This window comes from Lepisosteus oculatus, chromosome 4, assembly GCF_040954835.1.
Source record: "Lepisosteus oculatus isolate fLepOcu1 chromosome 4, fLepOcu1.hap2, whole genome shotgun sequence".
Lineage (NCBI taxonomy): Eukaryota > Metazoa > Chordata > Actinopteri > Semionotiformes > Lepisosteidae > Lepisosteus > Lepisosteus oculatus.
The window spans coordinates 12,697,732-12,715,383 of NC_090699.1; the positions used below are offsets into that span (position 1 = coordinate 12,697,732).

A 17,652-nucleotide genomic window follows, 5' to 3' on the forward strand; every position below is an offset into this window, starting at 1 on the left:
CGCCGTGACGTCACTTCCCGGACACCCGGGGGAACCCGGAAGTGCCGGTGCCATGTTGTTGTGATTCTGTAGATTGAGGGAGCTGCAAGGACTCGGCCGGATCGCGGGTGGCGATGGAGGTAAGAAAATGGTCGCTGCGGACACAGTGCCTGTCCCCTGCCGACATCGCACGGCCAGGCGCCCGTTTCACCCGGTGTGACCGGATCCCCGAGACCAGGCGCGCTAGATGAGCCGGAATTAACCACCATCTCTTCGAGCTCTTTTCTCACCCCGTCTCTCTCTCTAACCCCCCGGCCCCTCCAGCAGGACTACATGTTCTTCCAAACAGACCTTGTCGTCTTTTCTTTTGTGGAGAGAGGGGTTAAGAGTCTTGTTTCGTATCCGGCGTGTTTGACACGACCCCGCAGCTGGGGTTGGGGGGGGTGACGTCATCGAGCGCTGCTGGTTTCGGGGCGCTGGTTTCCTTCACCCCGGCTTTCTCGCCTCAGGTGACCACGCTGGGGCTTTGTAAAGCGATCCGGAACGCGTGGGCGCTGACCGGTCCGTGTGTGCTTCGTCTCTTTAACGTGCTTGGCCACGGTCCACTGTCGCCCTGATGACTCGAGTCGATGGGTCCGTCCCGGGACCCGTGCGTGTCTTCCATATTGAACAGGGGTCATTTCTTTACACAGAGGGTGGTGGAGGTGTGGAACAAGCTGCCCAGCCATGTTGTTGAAGCCGATACCCTGGGTTCTTTCAAGAAGTGCCAGCAGCTCTATCACAGTGCAAGTCATACCTGACAGCCCAGTGGAGCTCAGAAGGAGTGAGCCTGGCCAGTACCTGGATGGGAGACTCCTGGGAAAGCTGAGGCTGCTGCTGGGAGAGGTGTTAGTGGACCAGTAGGGGGCGCTCACATTGCGGTCTGTGTGGGTCCTAAAACCCCAGGACAGTGACGGGGACACTAGACTGTAAACAAGGCGCTGTCCTTCAGATGAGACGTGAAACAGGTCCTGCCTCTCTGTGGTCAGTCAAGACCCCAGGGTGTCTCTCAGAAAGAGTAGGGGTGTGACCCCAGTGTCCTGGACAGACTCCCCCTGGTCTTCACCAGTCATGGCCTCCTGATCACCCCCCTCTCTGAACTGGCCTCATCACTCTGCTCTCCTCCCCACTGAGAGCTGGAGTGTGTGAGCGGACTGGAGCATCATCACACTGGGGGGGTGGAGGGGATCCCCAGTACTGGACAGAGCTGGGAGAGGAGGGTCCAAGAAAGAGCTATAGAAGTGTAAGGAATTATTATTAAACAGCTGGGTGAGATCCTCCAGTCAGGACAGGAGACTTTACACAGAGGGTGGTGGGGGTGGGGAACAAGCTGCCCAGCCCTGTTGTTGAAGCCGATACCCTGGCTCCTCTCCAGACACAGCTGGGTGAGATTCCGGACCATTTAGCGTCTAGGAGCCCACCAGGCTAGACGAGTGGAATCCTCTCGTTTGTGACCTGTGTTGTGTAAAACCTCTCGCTGTCCGTGAGTTTAGAAAAAGACCAGAGAGCCAGAAGTTTATTCTAGTTTTATAGCTTGGTCTCCACTCCTCCGCTTCCCTCTCGGTTTCGTGTTTTTCTTTCTGCAGTCCGGTTTGCGGCGTGTCCTCTCACACGCCTTGTTAGCTCCGTAGGCAGTCCACAGTTTTGTTTTTTCCCCACACGAGCAGTAAAGTCGTGTCGAAGACCGCGGATGAACCGGGCGACGAGACCGGCGTGAAACACTCGGCTGGGCCGGACCATCGACACGAGTACGGAGGGGGAAAGGGGGAAGTTTTGTGCCTGTTTTTGTTCTCCAAAAAAACTTCAACCGTCGGCACTTCGCGTGTCGGGTCGGTAGGAAAACATCCTGAAACACCTTTTCTTTCCTTATATCGAAATACATTGCGCACGACACCGTCACTTCTCTCACCAACCCCCCCCCCCGGACCTGGGCAATTGTGGACTCGTCCTCGCTGGCAGCCCAGCAGTTCCGGCTTGAGCCAGAGGACAGGGCTCACGAGTCTCTGCAGCGCGTGGGTTGGCTCCCAGAAGGCCGAGCAGGTGCCGCGAGGACCTCCCGGCTTCGCGTTTCCGGGGAGACGCGACGTGTCGTCGTTGTTTGTGTTGACTGACCGCCCTGCTCACGGCGTCCACACAAGCCCGCTGCTCTTTCTCGCACCGAGAGACACAACTCGCTTCCAGCGGGACAGGGGGCAGAGGCGAGCGGCCCTGACGCAGGAGACCGGCCCCGGCTCTCGGAGGGATGGACCTGCCCTTCTTCCCGGGGCTGCCGGAGGGTCCGGCCGGTGAGCGGCTCCTAGACCCCCCGCTCCACTACAGCGGCTACGACGCCCTCGTCAAGGTCGGGCAGCGCTGGGGGGAGAGAGAGACGGGGGGTTGAGTTCACGTCCCGCTCTCTGGGGTTTTTCACTTGGTCTTTCCCTGACACTCTCTTTCAGCACGCCTGTACATGTTTGATTGTTTTTTTCTGTGTCCAGACTGTGGTCACTGAGCCTGTCCTCTCTGGACAGCCAGGTCTGTCTGTGTCCAGTTTCTGTTTCCAGGCTGTGGTCACTGAGCCTGTCCTCTCTGGGCAGACAGATCTATATCTGTCCAGGCTGTGGTCACTGAGCCTGTCCTCTCTGGACAGTCAGGTCTGTCTGTGTCCAGGCTGTGGGCACGGAAACGGTTCTTCATCAGGGTCTGTTCCTCTGTGCTGTGGTGAGACCCTCGGCCCGGGTGTGGGGACTCTCTGTGTGTGTCCAGTGGGTGAGGCAGTGGGTGGTCTGCGCTGTGATCGGGTGATTTTATGAGCCTGGTCCGTGAGTTTCGGGACAGAGAGGGCGGAGCTGGAGCGCTTGTCCTGTTAGGAGTTTCGGTGGTTTAATCAACGTGGGGTTTGTTGAGGCCCCAGAAGTTGGTGATGATTTTCCCACCTGGCGCCTGATCTCCGATATCGCCATGGCGACGGGGGTCTCGCAGCCCCTGTGGCTGGGTGCCCAGGGCCCTGGTCAGGAATACAGCTGTCCTGCTTCGAGCGGCTCTGCATGGTAACGGGCAGGTGTAGAAGCAGCCTGCGAGCTGCAGTGTCTCCATGGGCACATATCTATACAGACCTTTGCTGGGATATATCTCCTGAGAAATGACCTATCCCAACATTCCTAATCCTAATGACGTATCCTGACAATCCGAATCCCAGTTCCAGTCCCAGTTCTAATCCTTATGACATATCCTAACAGTCCCAGTCCCAGTCCTAATCCTAATGATGTATCCTAACACTCCCAGTCCCAGTCCTAATCCTAATTCTAATGACGTATCCTGACAATCCCAGTCCTAATCCTAATGACGTATCCTGACAATCCCAGTCCTAATCCTTATGACGTATCCTGACAATCCCAGTCCCAGTCCTAATCCTAATGACGTATCCTGACAATCCCAGTCCCAGTCCTAATCCTAATGATGTATCCTGACAATCCCAGTCCTAATCCTAATGACATATCCTGACAGTCCTAGTCCTAATTCTAATGACATATCCCATCAGTCATTAGGGAACTCAGTCTCTTCAGTCTGCCCCGAAGGTGACCGTGAGGAGTTGTGGGGGGTAACGGGGGTCCAGGCAGGCTGTGGGGTGTGTGGCTGTGGTCCCCCTGTATTGACCGGTCACTCAAAGCCTGCTACCCCTAACCGGACCTCTTTTTCCTGTTGCAGTTCCCTGGAGGAAATGACAGCTACCTGACCATCACGGGGGCTGGACACCCCTTCCTGTCCTCCTCTGAGGTATGGGGACTGCTGGCACGCTGGGAGAGAACACTGTTCTCACTCTACACGGCTGGACACTGACACTGTTCACACTGTGCACTGCTGGACACTGACACTGTTCAAACTGTGCACTGTTGAACACTGACACTCCTGGACACTCATACTGCTCACACTGTGCACTGCTGGACACTGACACTGTTCACACTGTGCACTGCTGGACACTGACACTGTTCACACTGTGCACTGCTGGACACTCACTGTGCACTGTTGGACACTCATACTGTTCAAACTGTGCACTGCTGGACACTGACACTCCTGGACACTCATACTGCTCACACTGTGCACTGGTGGACACTGACACTGCTCACACTGTGCACTGCTGGACACTCACTGTGCACTGCTGGACACTGACACTCCTGGACACTCATACTGTTCACACTGTGCACTGCTGGACACTGACACTGCTCACACTGTGCACTGCTGGACACTCACTGTGCACTGCTGGACACTCATACTGTTCACACTGTGCACTGTTGGACACTGACACTGTTCACACTGTGCACTGCTGGACACTCATACTGTTCACACTGTGCACTGCTGGACACTCACTGTGCACTGCTGGACACTGACACTGCTCACACTGTGCACTGTTGGACACTGACACTCCTGGACACTCATACTGTTCACACTGTGCACTCCTGAACACTGACACTGTTCACACTGTGCACTGCTGGACACTCATACTGTTCACACTGTGCACTGCTGGACACTGACACTCCTGGACACTCATACTGCTCACACTGTGCACTGCTGGACACTGACACTGTTCAAACTGTACACTGGTGGACACTGACACTGCTCACACTGTGCACTGCTGGACACTGACACTGCTCACACTGTGCACTGCTGGACACTCACTGTGCACTGCTGGACACTGACACTCCTGGACACTCATACTGTTCACACTGTGCACTGCTGGACACTGACACTGCTCACACTGTGCACTGCTGGACACTCATACTGTTCACACTGTGCACTGTTGGACACTGACACTCCTGGACACTCATACTGTTCACACTGTGCACTGCTGGACACTGACACTGCTCACACTGTGCACTGCTGGACACTCACTGTGCACTGCTGGACACTGACACTGTTCACACTGTGCACTGCTGGACACTCATACTGTTCACACTGTGCACTGTTGGACACTGACACTCCTGGAAACTCATACTGCTCACACTGTGCACTGCTGGACACTCATACTGTTCACACTGTGCACTGTTGGACACTGACACTCCTGGAAACTCATACTGCTCACACTGTGCACTGCTGGACACTTACACTGTTCACACTGTGCACTGCTGGACACTCATACTGCTCACACTGTGCACTGCTGGACACTGACACTGTTCACACTGTGCACTGCTGGACACTGACACTGCTCACACTGTGCACTGTTGGACACTGACACTCCTGGACACTCATACTGCTCACACTGTGCACTGCTGGACACTGACACTGCTCACACTGTGCACTGTTGGACACTGACACTCCTGGACACTCATACTGTTCACACTGTGCACTGCTGGACACTGACACTGCTCACACTGTGCACTGTTGGACACTGACACTCCTGGACACTCATACTGTTCACACTGTGCACTGTTGGACACTGACACTGCTCACACTGTGCACTGTTGGACACTGACACTCCTGGACACTCATACTGTTCACACTGTGCACTGCTGGACACTGACACTGTTCACACTGTGCACTGCTGGACACTCATACTGTTCACACTGTGCACTGTTGGACACTGACACTGTGCACTGCTGGACACTCATACTGTTCACACTGTGCACTGCTGGACACTCATACTGTTCAAACTGTGCACTGCTGGACACTGACACTCCTGGACACTCATACTGCTCACACTGTGCACTGCTGGACACTGACACTGTTCAAACTGTACACTGGTGGACACTGACACTGCTCACACTGTGCACTGCTGGACACTGACACTGCTCACACTGTGCACTGCTGGACACTCACTGTGCACTGCTGGACACTGACACTCCTGGACACTCATACTGTTCACACTGTGCACTGCTGGACACCGACACTGCTCACACTGTACACTGCTGGACACTCACACTGCTCACACTGTGCACTGCTGGACACTGACACTCCTGGACACTCATACTGTTCACACTGTGCACTGCTGGACACTGACACTGCTCACACTGTACACTGCTGGACACTCACACTGCTCACACTGTGCACTGCTGGACACTCACTGTGCACTGCTGGACACTGACACTCCTGGACACTCATACTGTTCACACTGTGCACTGCTGGACACTGACACTGCTCACACTGTACACTGCTGGACACTCACACTGCTCACACTGTGCACTGCTGGACACTGACACTGTTCACACTGTGCACTGCTGGACACTCATACTGCTCACACTGTGCACTGCTGGACACTGACACTGTTCACACTGTGCACTGCTGGACACTGACACTGCTCACACTGTGCACTGTTGGACACTGACACTCCTGGACACTCATACTGTTCACACTGTGCACTGCTGGACACTGACACTGCTCACACTGTGCACTGTTGGACACTGACACTCCTGGACACTCATACTGTTCACACTGTGCACTGCTGGACACTGACACTGCTCACACTGTGCACTGTTGGACACTGACACTCCTGGACACTCATACTGTTCACACTGTGCACTGCTGGACACTGACACTGTTCACACTGTGCACTGCTGGACACTCATACTGTTCACACTGTGCACTGTTGGACACTGACACTGTTCACACTGTGCACTGCTGGACACTCATACTGTTCACACTGTGCACTGCTGGACACTCATACTGTTCAAACTGTGCACTGCTGGACACTGACACTCCTGGACACTCATACTGCTCACACTGTGCACTGCTGGACACTGACACTGTTCAAACTGTACACTGGTGGACACTGACACTGCTCACACTGTGCACTGCTGGACACTGACACTGCTCACACTGTACACTGCTAGACACTCACACTGCTCACACTGTGCACTGCTGGACACTGACACTCCTGGACACTCATACTGTTCACACTGTGCACTGCTGGACACTGACACTGCTCACACTGTGCACTGCTGGACACTCATACTGTTCACACTGTGCACTGCTGGACACTGACACTCCTGGACACTCATACTGCTCACACTGTGCACTGCTGGACACTGACACTCCTGGACACTCATACTGTTCACACTGTGCACTGCTGGACACTGACACTGCTCACACTGTGCACTGCTGGACACTCACTGTGCACTGCTGGACACTGTTCAAACTGTACACTGGTGGACACTGACACTGCTCACACTGTGCACTGCTGGACACTCACTGTGCACTGCTGGACACTGACACTGCTCACACTGTGCACTGCTGGACACTCACACTGCTGGACACTCATACTGCTCACATTGTGCACTGCTGGACACTGACACTGCTCCCACTGCTGGACACTCGGTGTCCTCTGCTGCTCTGACTGTCTTCTTCTCTCCCTGCTCAGACCTTCCACACCCCCAGTCTGGGAGACGAGGAGTTCGAGATTCCCCCCATCTCGCTGGACCCCGACTCCGCCCTGGCGGTCTCGGACGTGGTGGGACATTTCGGGGACCTGCCGGACGGCGGGGCGGCGCGGCGGGGGGTGGGGGGGGCGCAGACCCCTCCTTCTCGTCCCCCTTCACCCCCCCCACGCAGGGCCTGGAGCACCTCAGCATGGGGGTCATCACACAGCCTGGGGGGGCACTGCTGAGCTCGACACTGAGCATGGTGAGAGGGGTTAGAGAGGGGAGGGGGAGGGGTTAGAGAGGGGAGGGGGAGGGGTTAGAGAGGGGAGGGGAGGAGAGGGAGGGGTTAGAGAGGGGAGGGGTTAGAGAGGGGAGGGGGGAGGGGGGAGAGAGGGGAGGGGCTAGAGAGGGGAGGGGGGAGAGGGGAGGGGCTAGAGAGGGGGAGGGAGGAGGGGTTAGAGAGGGGAGAGGGGGAGGGGTGAGGGAGGGGGGAGAGGGGATGGGTGAGGGAGGGGGGTGTGGGTGAGGGAGGGGGGGTTAGAGAGGGGAGGGGTTTGGGGGAAGAAATGAGAGAGGAGATGGGGAGGGGCAGCAGCACGGGTGGGCAGAGAGGTGGTGATCGGTAGGTGTGGTGAACCAGTGTCTCCTCCCTCCCCTCCAGGACCTGGGCCACTCGATTGGCTCTCAGTTCAGCAGCTCCTCCCCCATGACCATCGACGTGCCACTGAGTGACATGGGCTCCAGCTTGCTTGGGCACAGTCAGCTGACAACTATCGACCAATCAGAGCTGAGCGCCCAGCTGGGGCTGAGTCTGGGGGGCGGGACCATCCTGCCCCGCCCCCAGTCACCTGACGAGCAGCTCTCGGCCACACCCTCTCCTGCAGGGTCACTACAGGAGGAGGAGCCTGAAGAGTTCAAGCAGGTACCTGTATGAACCCTCTCTCTCAGTGCAGTGTTAATGTACTGGAGTGTCCAGTCAGTCAGTGTGTCTGTATGAACCCCTCTCTCTCAGTGCAGTGTTAATGTACTGGAGTGTCCAGTCAGGGTGTCTGTATGAACCCCTCTCTCTCAGTGCAGTGTTCATGTACTGGAGTGTCCAGTCAGTCAGTGTGTCTGTATGAACCCCTCTCTCTCAGTGCAGTGTTAATGTACTGGAGTGTCCAGTCAGTCAGTGTGTCTGTATGAACCCCTCTCTCTCAGTGCAGTGTTAATGTACTGGAGTGTCCAGTCAGTCAGGGTGTCTGTATGAACCCCTCTCTCTCAGTGCAGTGTTAATGTACTGGAGTGTCCAGTCAGTCAGTGTGTCTGTATGAACCCCTCTCTCTCAGTGCAGTGTTCATGTACTGGAGTGTCCAGTCAGTGTGTCTGTATGAACCCCTCTCTCTCAGTGCAGTGTTAATGTACTGGAGTGTCCAGTCAGTCAGTGTGTCTGTATGAACCCCTCTCTCTCAGTGCAGTGTTAATGTACTGGAGTGTCCAGTCAGTCAGTGTGTCTGTATGAACCCCTCTCTCTCAGTGCAGTGTTAATGTACTGGAGTGTCCAGTCAGTGTGTCTGTATGAACCCCTCTCTCTCAGTGCAGTGTTAATGTACTGGAGTGTCCAGTCAGTGTGTCTGTATGAACCCCTCTCTCTCAGTGCAGTGTTAATGTACTGGAGTGTCCAGTCAGTGTGTCTGTATGAACCCCTCTCTCTCAGTGCAGTGTTAATGTACTGGAGTGTCCAGTCAGTCAGTGTGTCTGTATGAACCCCTCTCTCTCAGTGCAGTGTTAATGTACTGGAGTGTCCAGTCAGTCAGGGTGTCTGTATGATCCCCTCTCTCTCTCTCTCTCTCTCTCTCTCTCTCTCTCTCTCTCTCTCTCTCTCTCTCTCTCTCAGTGTGAGAAGAGGGTGCTGGTGGAGTCTCCAGTCTCGGTCCTCTCCGTCTCTCCTGCGGTCATATCTGTGGGCTCCATGGGCGACACCCCCTCCTCCTCTTCCGCCTCCGCCGTCACCGCCCCCCCGCCCCTGTCCGCCGCGGGGCTGCGGAAGGGCGGGAAGCCGGCGGCCGGGGCCGGCGCCGCCCCCGCGGGGGGGGGAGGAGGAGGAGGGAAGAAGGGGAAGAAGAAGAAGGACCCGAACGAGCCCCAGAAGCCGGTGTCGGCCTACGCGCTGTTCTTCCGCGACACGCAGGCCGCCATCAAGGGCCAGAACCCCAACGCCACCTTCGGAGAGGTGTCCAAGATCGTGGCATCCATGTGGGACAGCCTGGGCGAGGAGCAGAAGCAGGTGTGTGTCTCGTCTCTGTCTCTTACCCCCCGGGGCAAGAGCTGTGTGTGCTTTATCACCCCCCTGTCTCTGTCTCTTACCCCCCCCCGGGGCAAGAGCTGTGTGTGCTTTATCACCCCCTGTCTCTGTCTCTTACCCCCCCCCGGGGCAAGAGCTGTGTGTGCTTTATCACCCCCTGTCTCTGTCTCTTACCCCCCCGGGGCAAGAGCTGTGTGTGCTTTATCACCCCCCTGTCTCTGTCTCTTACCCCCCGGGGCAAGAGCTGTGTGTGCTTTATCACCCCCCTGTCTCTGTCTCTTACCCCCCCGGGGCAAGAGCTGTGTGTGCTCACTCTCCTCTCAGTCTCAGTGGCAGTATGTGTGTGTCTCTCTCTGTGTCTCTGTGTCTCAGTGGCAGTGACCCCTGTCTCTCTGTGTGTCTCAGTGGCAGTGACCCCTGTCTCTCTGTGTGTCTCTGTGGCAGTGACCCCTGTCTCTCTGTGTGTCTCTGTGTCTCAGTGGCAGTGACCCCTGTCTCTCTGTGTGTCTCTGTGGCAGTGACCCCTGTCTCTCTGTGTGTCTCTGTGGCAGTGACCCCTGTCTCTCTGTGTGTCTCTGTGGCAGTGACCCCTGTCTCTCTGTGTGTCTCTGTGGCAGTGACCCCTGTCTCTCTGTGTGTCTCTGTGTCTCAGTGGCAGTGACCCCTGTCTCTCTCTGTGTCTCTGTGTCTCTGTGGCAGTGACCCCTGTCTCTCCCTTTGTCTCTGTGGCAATGACCCCCGTCTCTCTCTGTGTCTCTGTGTCTCTGTGGCAGTGACCCCTGTCTCTCTCTGTCTCTCTGTGTCTCTGTGGCAGTGACCCCTGTCTCTCCCTGTGTCTCTGTGTCTCTGTGGCAGTGACCCCTGTCTCTCCCTGTGTCTCTGTGTCTCTGTGGCAGTGACCCCTGTCTCTCCCTGTGTCTCTGTGTCTCTGTGGCAGTGACCCCTGTCTCTCCCTGTGTCTCTGTGTGTCAGTGGCAGTGACCCTGTCTCTCTGTGTGTCTCTGTGTCTCAGTGGCAGTGACCCTGTCTCTCTCTGTGTCTCTGTGTCTCAGTGGCAGTGACCCTGTCTCTCTCTGTGTCTCTGTGTCTCAGTGGCAGTGACCCCTGTCTCTCTCTGTGTTCCTCTGTGTCTCAGTGGCAGTGACCCCTGTCTCTCTGTGTGTCTCAGTGGCAGTGACCCCTGTCTCTCTCTGTGTCTCTGTGTCTCAGTGGCAGTGACCCCTGTCTCTCTCTGTGTCTCAGTGGCAGTGACCCCTGTCTCTCTCTGTGTCTCTGTGTCTCAGTGGCAGTGACCCCTGTCTCTCTGTGTGTCTCAGTGGCAGTGACCCCTGTCTCTCTCTGTGTCTCTGTGTCTCAGTGGCAGTGACCCCTGTCTCTCTGTGTGTCTCAGTGGCAGTGACCCCTGTCTCTCTCTGTGTCTCTGTGTCTCAGTGGCAGTGACCCCTGTCTCTCTGTGTGTCTCAGTGGCAGTGACCCCTGTCTCTCCCTGTGTCTCTGTGTCTCAGTGGCAGTGACCCCTGTCTCTCTGTGTGTCTCAGTGGCAGTGACCCCTGTCTCTCTCTGTGTCTCTGTGTCTCTGTGGCAGTGACCCCTGTCTCTCTGTGTGTCTCTGTGGCAGTGACCCCTGTCTCTCTGTGTGTCTCTGTGTCTCTGTGGCAGTGACCCCTGTCTCTCCCTTTGTCTCTGTGGCAGTGACCCCCGTCTCTCTCTGTGTCTCTGTGTCTCTGTGGCAGTGACCCCTGTCTCTCTCTGTCTCTCTGTGTCTCTGTGGCAGTGACCCCTGTCTCTCCCTGTGTCTCTGTGTCTCTGTGGCAGTGACCCCTGTCTCTCCCTGTGTCTCTGTGTCTCTGTGGCAGTGACCCCTGTCTCTCCCTGTGTCTCTGTGTCTCTGTGGCAGTGACCCCTGTCTCTCTCTGTGTCTCTGTGTCTCTGTGTCTCTGTGTCTCTGTGGCAGTGACCCTGTCTGTCTCTGTGTCTCTGTGGCAGTGACCCCTGTCTCTCTCTGTGTCTCTGTGTCTCAGTGGCAGTGACCCTGTCTCTCTGTGTGTCTCTGTGTCTCAGTGGCAGTGACCCTGTCTCTCTCTGTGTCTCTGTGTCTCAGTGGCAGTGACCCTGTCTCTCTCTGTGTCTCTGTGTCTCAGTGGCAGTGACCCCTGTCTCTCTCTGTGTTCCTCTGTGTCTCAGTGGCAGTGACCCCTGTCTCTCTGTGTGTCTCAGTGGCAGTGACCCCTGTCTCTCTCTGTGTCTCTGTGTCTCAGTGGCAGTGACCCCTGTCTCTCTGTGTGTCTCAGTGGCAGTGACCCCTGTCTCTCTCTGTGTCTCTGTGTCTCAGTGGCAGTGACCCCTGTCTCTCTGTGTGTCTCAGTGGCAGTGACCCCTGTCTCTCTCTGTGTCTCTGTGTCTCAGTGGCAGTGACCCCTGTCTCTCTGTGTGTCTCAGTGGCAGTGACCCCTGTCTCTCTCTGTGTCTCTGTGTCTCAGTGGCAGTGACCCCTGTCTCTCTGTGTGTCTCAGTGGCAGTGACCCCTGTCTCTCCCTGTGTCTCTGTGTGTCAGTGGCAGTGACCCTGTCTCTCTCTGTGTCTCTGTGTCTCTGTGGCAGTGACCCTGTCTCTCTCTGTGTCTCAGGTGTACAAGCGGAAGACGGAGGCAGCGAAGAAGGAGTACCTGAAAGCGCTGGCAGCCTACCGGGCCAATCAGCTGTCTCAGGTGAGCGCCTGCGGGCCGCCGGACCTGCGCCCCGTCTCCCGGGGCCGGTGACGCCTGCCTCGCCCTCCCTCGCTGACCCGCTCTCTGTCTCTCTCCCCACAGAGCGTGGACATGGACACCGAGCCCTCGCCCCCTCCCGCCGCTGCGCCGCCCCCGCCAGCCCCCGCCCCCGCCCCCGCCCCGGCGCCCGCCCCCGCCCGCTCCTCCCGCATCCCCCACAACGCCCCCAACCAGAACACCATCACCAACATCTGCACCTCCAACATCATCCTCAACCACCCGCAGGTCATCACGCGCTCGCGCACCGGGGCGCACCCCAGCCTGCAGGCCCACAAGAGCGCCGCCCCCGCGGGCGCCGAGGCCCCCCCCGCGGCCCCCACCGTCACCAAGATCATCATCTCCAAGCAGATGCTGGCCGGCTCGGGTCACCAGATCCCCTCGTCCGTGGTGACGGTCATCCCGGCCACCCGGGTGCTGACGGTGGCCTCGGCCGCCGCGCCGGCGGCCCCCGCGGCCGCGGTCCGCCCCCCCCTGCTGAGCCAGCCCCCGCCCCTGCAGCAGATGCAGCAGCCGCCCCCCCCGCGCCTGCAGCAGATGGTGCACTCCCCGGCCCCGCCCCCCCTGCAGGCCAAGCCCAGGGGCGGGGCCCCGCTGGCCGTGGCCGTGACGACCGCCCCGCCCCCCCCGCTGCAGATCAAGATCGTGCCCGCCCCCCTGCCGGCGGAGCTCGGCGCGCCCCTCCTCGTGACCACCACCACCGCCGCGGCGGCGGCGGCTGTGGCAGGCCCCGCCCCCGTCGCCGTGGTGCAGGCGGCCGGATCCGCCGCCGCCGCCGCCGCCTCCTCCTCCCTCTCCGGCCCCTCCTCGCCCCCCGCCGTGGCCGTGGAAGTGTCGCAGCCCGCCTGCTCCCCGCCCGCCGCCGGGGGGACCCACGAGGAAGCAGAGGAGTTCGCCGCCGCGGAGGTGCGTCCGGCCTGCGGGCCCCTGCGGCTGTCTGTCGTCTCTCCCCCCTGCACCTCCTCTCTCCCTCCCTCCCTCCCTCCCTCTCTCTCTCTCTCTCTCTCTCTCTCTCTCTCTCTCTCTCTCTCTCTCCCCCTCTCCCTCTCCCTCTCTCTCTCTCCCTCTCCCTCCCTCTCTCTCTCCTCCCCCTCCCCCTCCCCCTCTCTCCCTCTCCCTCCCTGTCTCTCCCTCCCTCCCTCTCTCTCTCTCTCTCTCTCTCTCTCTCTCCCTCTCTCTCTCCCTGTCTCCCTCTCCCTCTCTCTCTCTCTCCCTCTCCCTCCCTGTCTCTCCCTCTCCCTCCCTCTCTCTCTCCTCCCCCTCCCCCTCCCCCTCTCTCCATCTCCCTCCCTGTCTCTCCCTCCCTCTCCCTCCCTCCCTCTCTCTCTCTCCCTCAATTCAGTTCAATTCAAGGTGCTTTATTAGCATGACCGATAGGTACAATCAGTGTTGCCAAAGCAAATAAAAATAATAAAATTAACATAGAACAAAACAAAAAATAGAAGTAAAATAAAATCTACAGACATGTTACAGACATTTACAACAAAGACATATTATATAATATCGACATATACTGTAGGCGGCTGGAGCATTATTGGGAGACAGACTGTCTGTTCCTCAGGCTGTGACAGGAGATCACATACTGAGCTGCCAGATCAACTGAGTTCCCTCCTCCCTCTCCCAGTAGGATTGGGACCTGTTGTGGTTTTGGCAGGTGTGGGAACTCTGGGATTAGATTTCTGAATTTCGGGAAGAATGTTTCTCTAATCCCAGAGTATCTGTCACAGTGCAGTAGGAAGTGCACCTCTGTCTCTATTTCTCCCTGCTGGCAGTGGGAGCACAGCCTGTCCTCTCTGGGCAGCCAGGTCTGCCTGTGTCGCCCAGTTTCTATGGCCAGGCTGTGGTCACTGAGCCTGTACTTCATCAGGGTCTGTTTCTGTTTGTTATTTTTTATTTTGGTCAAATATTCAGCTAGTGTGTATTGTCTGTTTAAGGTTCTGTAGCATTCCAGTTTATGTTGTGTTTGTGTGTGTGTGTCCCAGTGTGTGAGATATTGCTGTTTGATCTGTGCTGTGATGTGGTTGAGTCTGGGTTGTGGTGCTCTAGCAGTGCTGTCCTGAGGCTGGTTAGTGTCGGTGTGGCTCAGGTCGGTGAGCCTCAGGACCAGCTGGCTCAGGGGGCTCTGTTTTGGGCTCAGCTCTTGGCTCAGCAGGGCTTTGTGGTGGTAGGAATTTTGGTCACTGTTTTTTAGGTGTAGCCAGTACTTTAATATTCTTTTCTGTATGTTTATCAATAGTGGGTACTGGCCTAATTCGGCCCTGCACCCGTTGTTAGGAGTTTTTCTCTGCACACGGAGGATGATTCTACAGATCTCCATGTGCAGAGTTTCTGGGGGGTGTTTGTCCCATTGGGTGTAATCCTGGTCTGTGAGGGGACCCCACACTTCACTGCCGTACACACTTCACGCCCCGCAGATGGAGGTGGAGCTGAACGTGTCGCCGCCGCCCCCCCCGGAGGAGACGCCCTCCCCGCCCGCCCCCCGCTGCGTGAGGGCCGGCTGCACCAACCCCCCCGTGGCCAGCAAGGACTGGGACAACGAGTACTGCAGCAACGAGTGCGTGGCCACCCACTGCCGGTCAGTGAGAGGGGCCCGGGGCCCGGCTCCGCCCGCTTCCCGGCCGCGCGGTGTCCCGGCGGGGGGGGACTCACGGCCCTTGTCCGCTGTGTCTTCCAGGGATATCTTCATGGCCTGGTGTTCGCTGAGGGGCCAGAACTCCACCACCGCGGTGAAGTGAGGGACCGGATCGGCACCGGCGGAGCGCAGGCAGGGCTGGGGGCAGGGAGAGGTGTCGGGGGCGAGGGGGGGGCTGAGGGCACGGGGTGAGAAGGAGGGGGAGCTAGGGGGCAACATGAAGGGGAGGGGCTAGGGGTCAGTGGGAGGGGCTAGGGGGGTCAGTGGGAGGGGTGATAGTCGGGGGAGGGGCTAGTGGTCGGTGGGAGGGGTTGGAAACTGAGGGGAGGGGTTGGGGGTCAGTGGGATGGGGTTGGCAGACGAGGGGAGGGGCTAGGAGGTCAGTGGGAGGGGTTAGGGAGCAGCATGACAGTGGGGACGCACAAGGAGGGCGGAGTCAGTGTGGGGACCACCTGGGCGTTGCAGCGTGGCTGCGTAGCGACCCGTTCCTCGGCCCTGCCCCAGCTCTGTGCCCAGACGGCCGGGGTGGAAGGTGGGGATCACGGAGGGGTACCGACTGCCACTCGGCCCCGGACTGGACAGCTGTCCGCTTGCCCTCCCTCTCTGTCCGGTGTCCGGTGTCGACGAGCCCCGCACCCCGGCCGTTTCTCCGCCAGCCCGGCCGACGGAGCTCTGAGGACCCCCGCGCACCGCGGCCCTGCCCTCGTGGCCCCAAGGAACCAAGCTGGGCCGAACCGAACCGCCTTCCTCCCCGACGAGCCCGCACCCCCGGCGGGGGACAGCCAGCGGGGGGCATCCCTCGGTCGGGGCCAGCTGGGACTGGAGGGGGTGGATCACGGAGCGGGGTCACGCGAGCACCCCCAGTCGGCCGTTCGCAAGTGAAGGGGGACTCTGCGACCCCGAATTAAAGAGCAGCGGTTCATCGCGGTGCACCTCTGTGTGGGGTGGGGTCTTGATTTACACCGTAATCGTGCAGAGTTGTGTAATAAAACTGTTTTTTGTTACGAGTCTTGTTTTCAGTAGTGTAGTTGATAAACTGGGATGTTGTGGGGATGGGGTGGGAGGTGAGGAGGTGAAGCCCTCTGGTGGGGTCGTGAAAGGATGGACTGTAACACCCCAGGAATGCATCAATAAACGTCCACAGGAATGCAAGATCACGCCTGCCTCTTCTCCCGGGGCTCTCCAGTGTGTGCGAGTGTGTGTGGTGTGAGTGAGCAGGGTTTTCAGAGTATACATAATGGAATATAATGGAGAACAGTGCATCAGTAATGGAATATAGTATAAACAGAGTATAGTGTACTGGCGGAGTACAGTGTGTCAGGAATGGGATATTGGATATTTTAATGGAGTATAGTGTACTGTGAGCGGAGTGCAGAATATCTTCAGTAGAGTATTGTGTACCATTAGTGGAGTACAGTACATCTTCAGTAGAGTATTGTGTACCGTTAGTGGAGTGCAGTACATCTTCAGTAGAGTATTGTGCACAAGTAGTGGAGTGCAGAATATCTTCAGTAGAGTATTGTGTACCGTTAGTGGAGTACAGTACATCTTCAGTAGAGTATTGTGCACAAGTAGTGGAGTGCAGAATATCTTCAGTAGAGTATTGTGTACCGTTAGTGGAGTACAGTACATCTTCAGTAGAGTATTGTGCACAAGTAGTGGAGTGCAGAATATCTTCAGTACAGTATTGTGTACCGTTAGTGGAGTGCAGTACATCTTCAGTAGAGTATTGTGCACAAGTAGTGGAGTGCAGTACATCTTCAGTAGAGTATTGTGCACAAGTAGTGGAGTGCAGTACATCTTCAGTAGAGTATTGTGCACAAGTAGTGGAGTGCAGAATATCTTCAGTAGAGTATTGTGTACACTGAGCGCTGCGTCGCTCTGGTGTCGGAAGTGACGCTCTTGGGCTCGGAGGTGGGGGGAGCGCGCCTAGCGCGCACGAGCACGCCCTCGCCAGCAGAGCGCGGGAAAAGCGGGGCCGGGTGTTCTCGGGTTTCGCGCGGGAAGGTGGCGCACGGGCGCGCGCCGCCGCGTCGCCCCGCCCCGCGAGCCTCACGGCCGCCCGTGGAGCAGGAGCGAGGGAGCGGAAGAGCAGAGGCCCGGCCCGTGTCTGTCAGTGTCGCTGTCACTCGCTCTCCCTGCGAGCAGAGGAACACCGACAGGAGGGCCCCTCTCTCCCACACACCCCGAAACCCCCAGAGCGCCCACGGCCCGCCTCTCCCTCGGAGACCCCTTCCCACCGTGCTTGTCCACCCGAGTCCGAGAGAGGGATGAACGGGAGACGGTCGCCCCTCCACTGAGAGTGAGAGGGAGGCGCTCTCGCCATTGCCGTGGCCGTGACCGTGACCGTGGCATGGTGGACACCCGTCCTCCGTCCCCCCCACACCCACTCACCCCACTCGCGATGGGAATCACGCCACCCCTCCCGCCCTTCCCTCGGGAGCAGCGAGAGAGACCCCCCCCCCTGGCCCCGGGTAGCGGAGGGAGGAAGAGGGGGTCCCGTTTCTCCCCCACGCACGGAAAGCGGGGGAGACGCTGTGTTTTCAGCGCGAAACACGACAGCGAGAGACGTCCGTGACAATCCGGCCGACCCTGGTCCGGGCGGCCGGCTGGTCAGAATCAT

At 58.0% G+C, this 17,652-nt stretch overlaps 1 protein-coding gene across 1 annotated transcript; it reads left to right on the forward strand.

Annotated features, from left to right (window-relative positions):
• Positions 1 to 16,036, forward strand: LOC138238353 (TOX high mobility group box family member 4-like). Its single transcript, XM_069188707.1, is given in 11 exon segments — positions 1 to 119; positions 2,183 to 2,359; positions 3,706 to 3,774; positions 7,349 to 7,496; positions 7,499 to 7,611; positions 8,011 to 8,271; positions 9,226 to 9,615; positions 12,260 to 12,340; positions 12,443 to 13,303; positions 14,812 to 14,972; positions 15,072 to 16,036. Coding segments are annotated over 10 exon segments (2,244 nt in total). The 5' UTR covers positions 1 to 119; positions 2,183 to 2,260; the 3' UTR covers positions 15,133 to 16,036.
• The last annotated feature ends 1,616 nt before the right edge of the window (positions 16,037 to 17,652 follow it).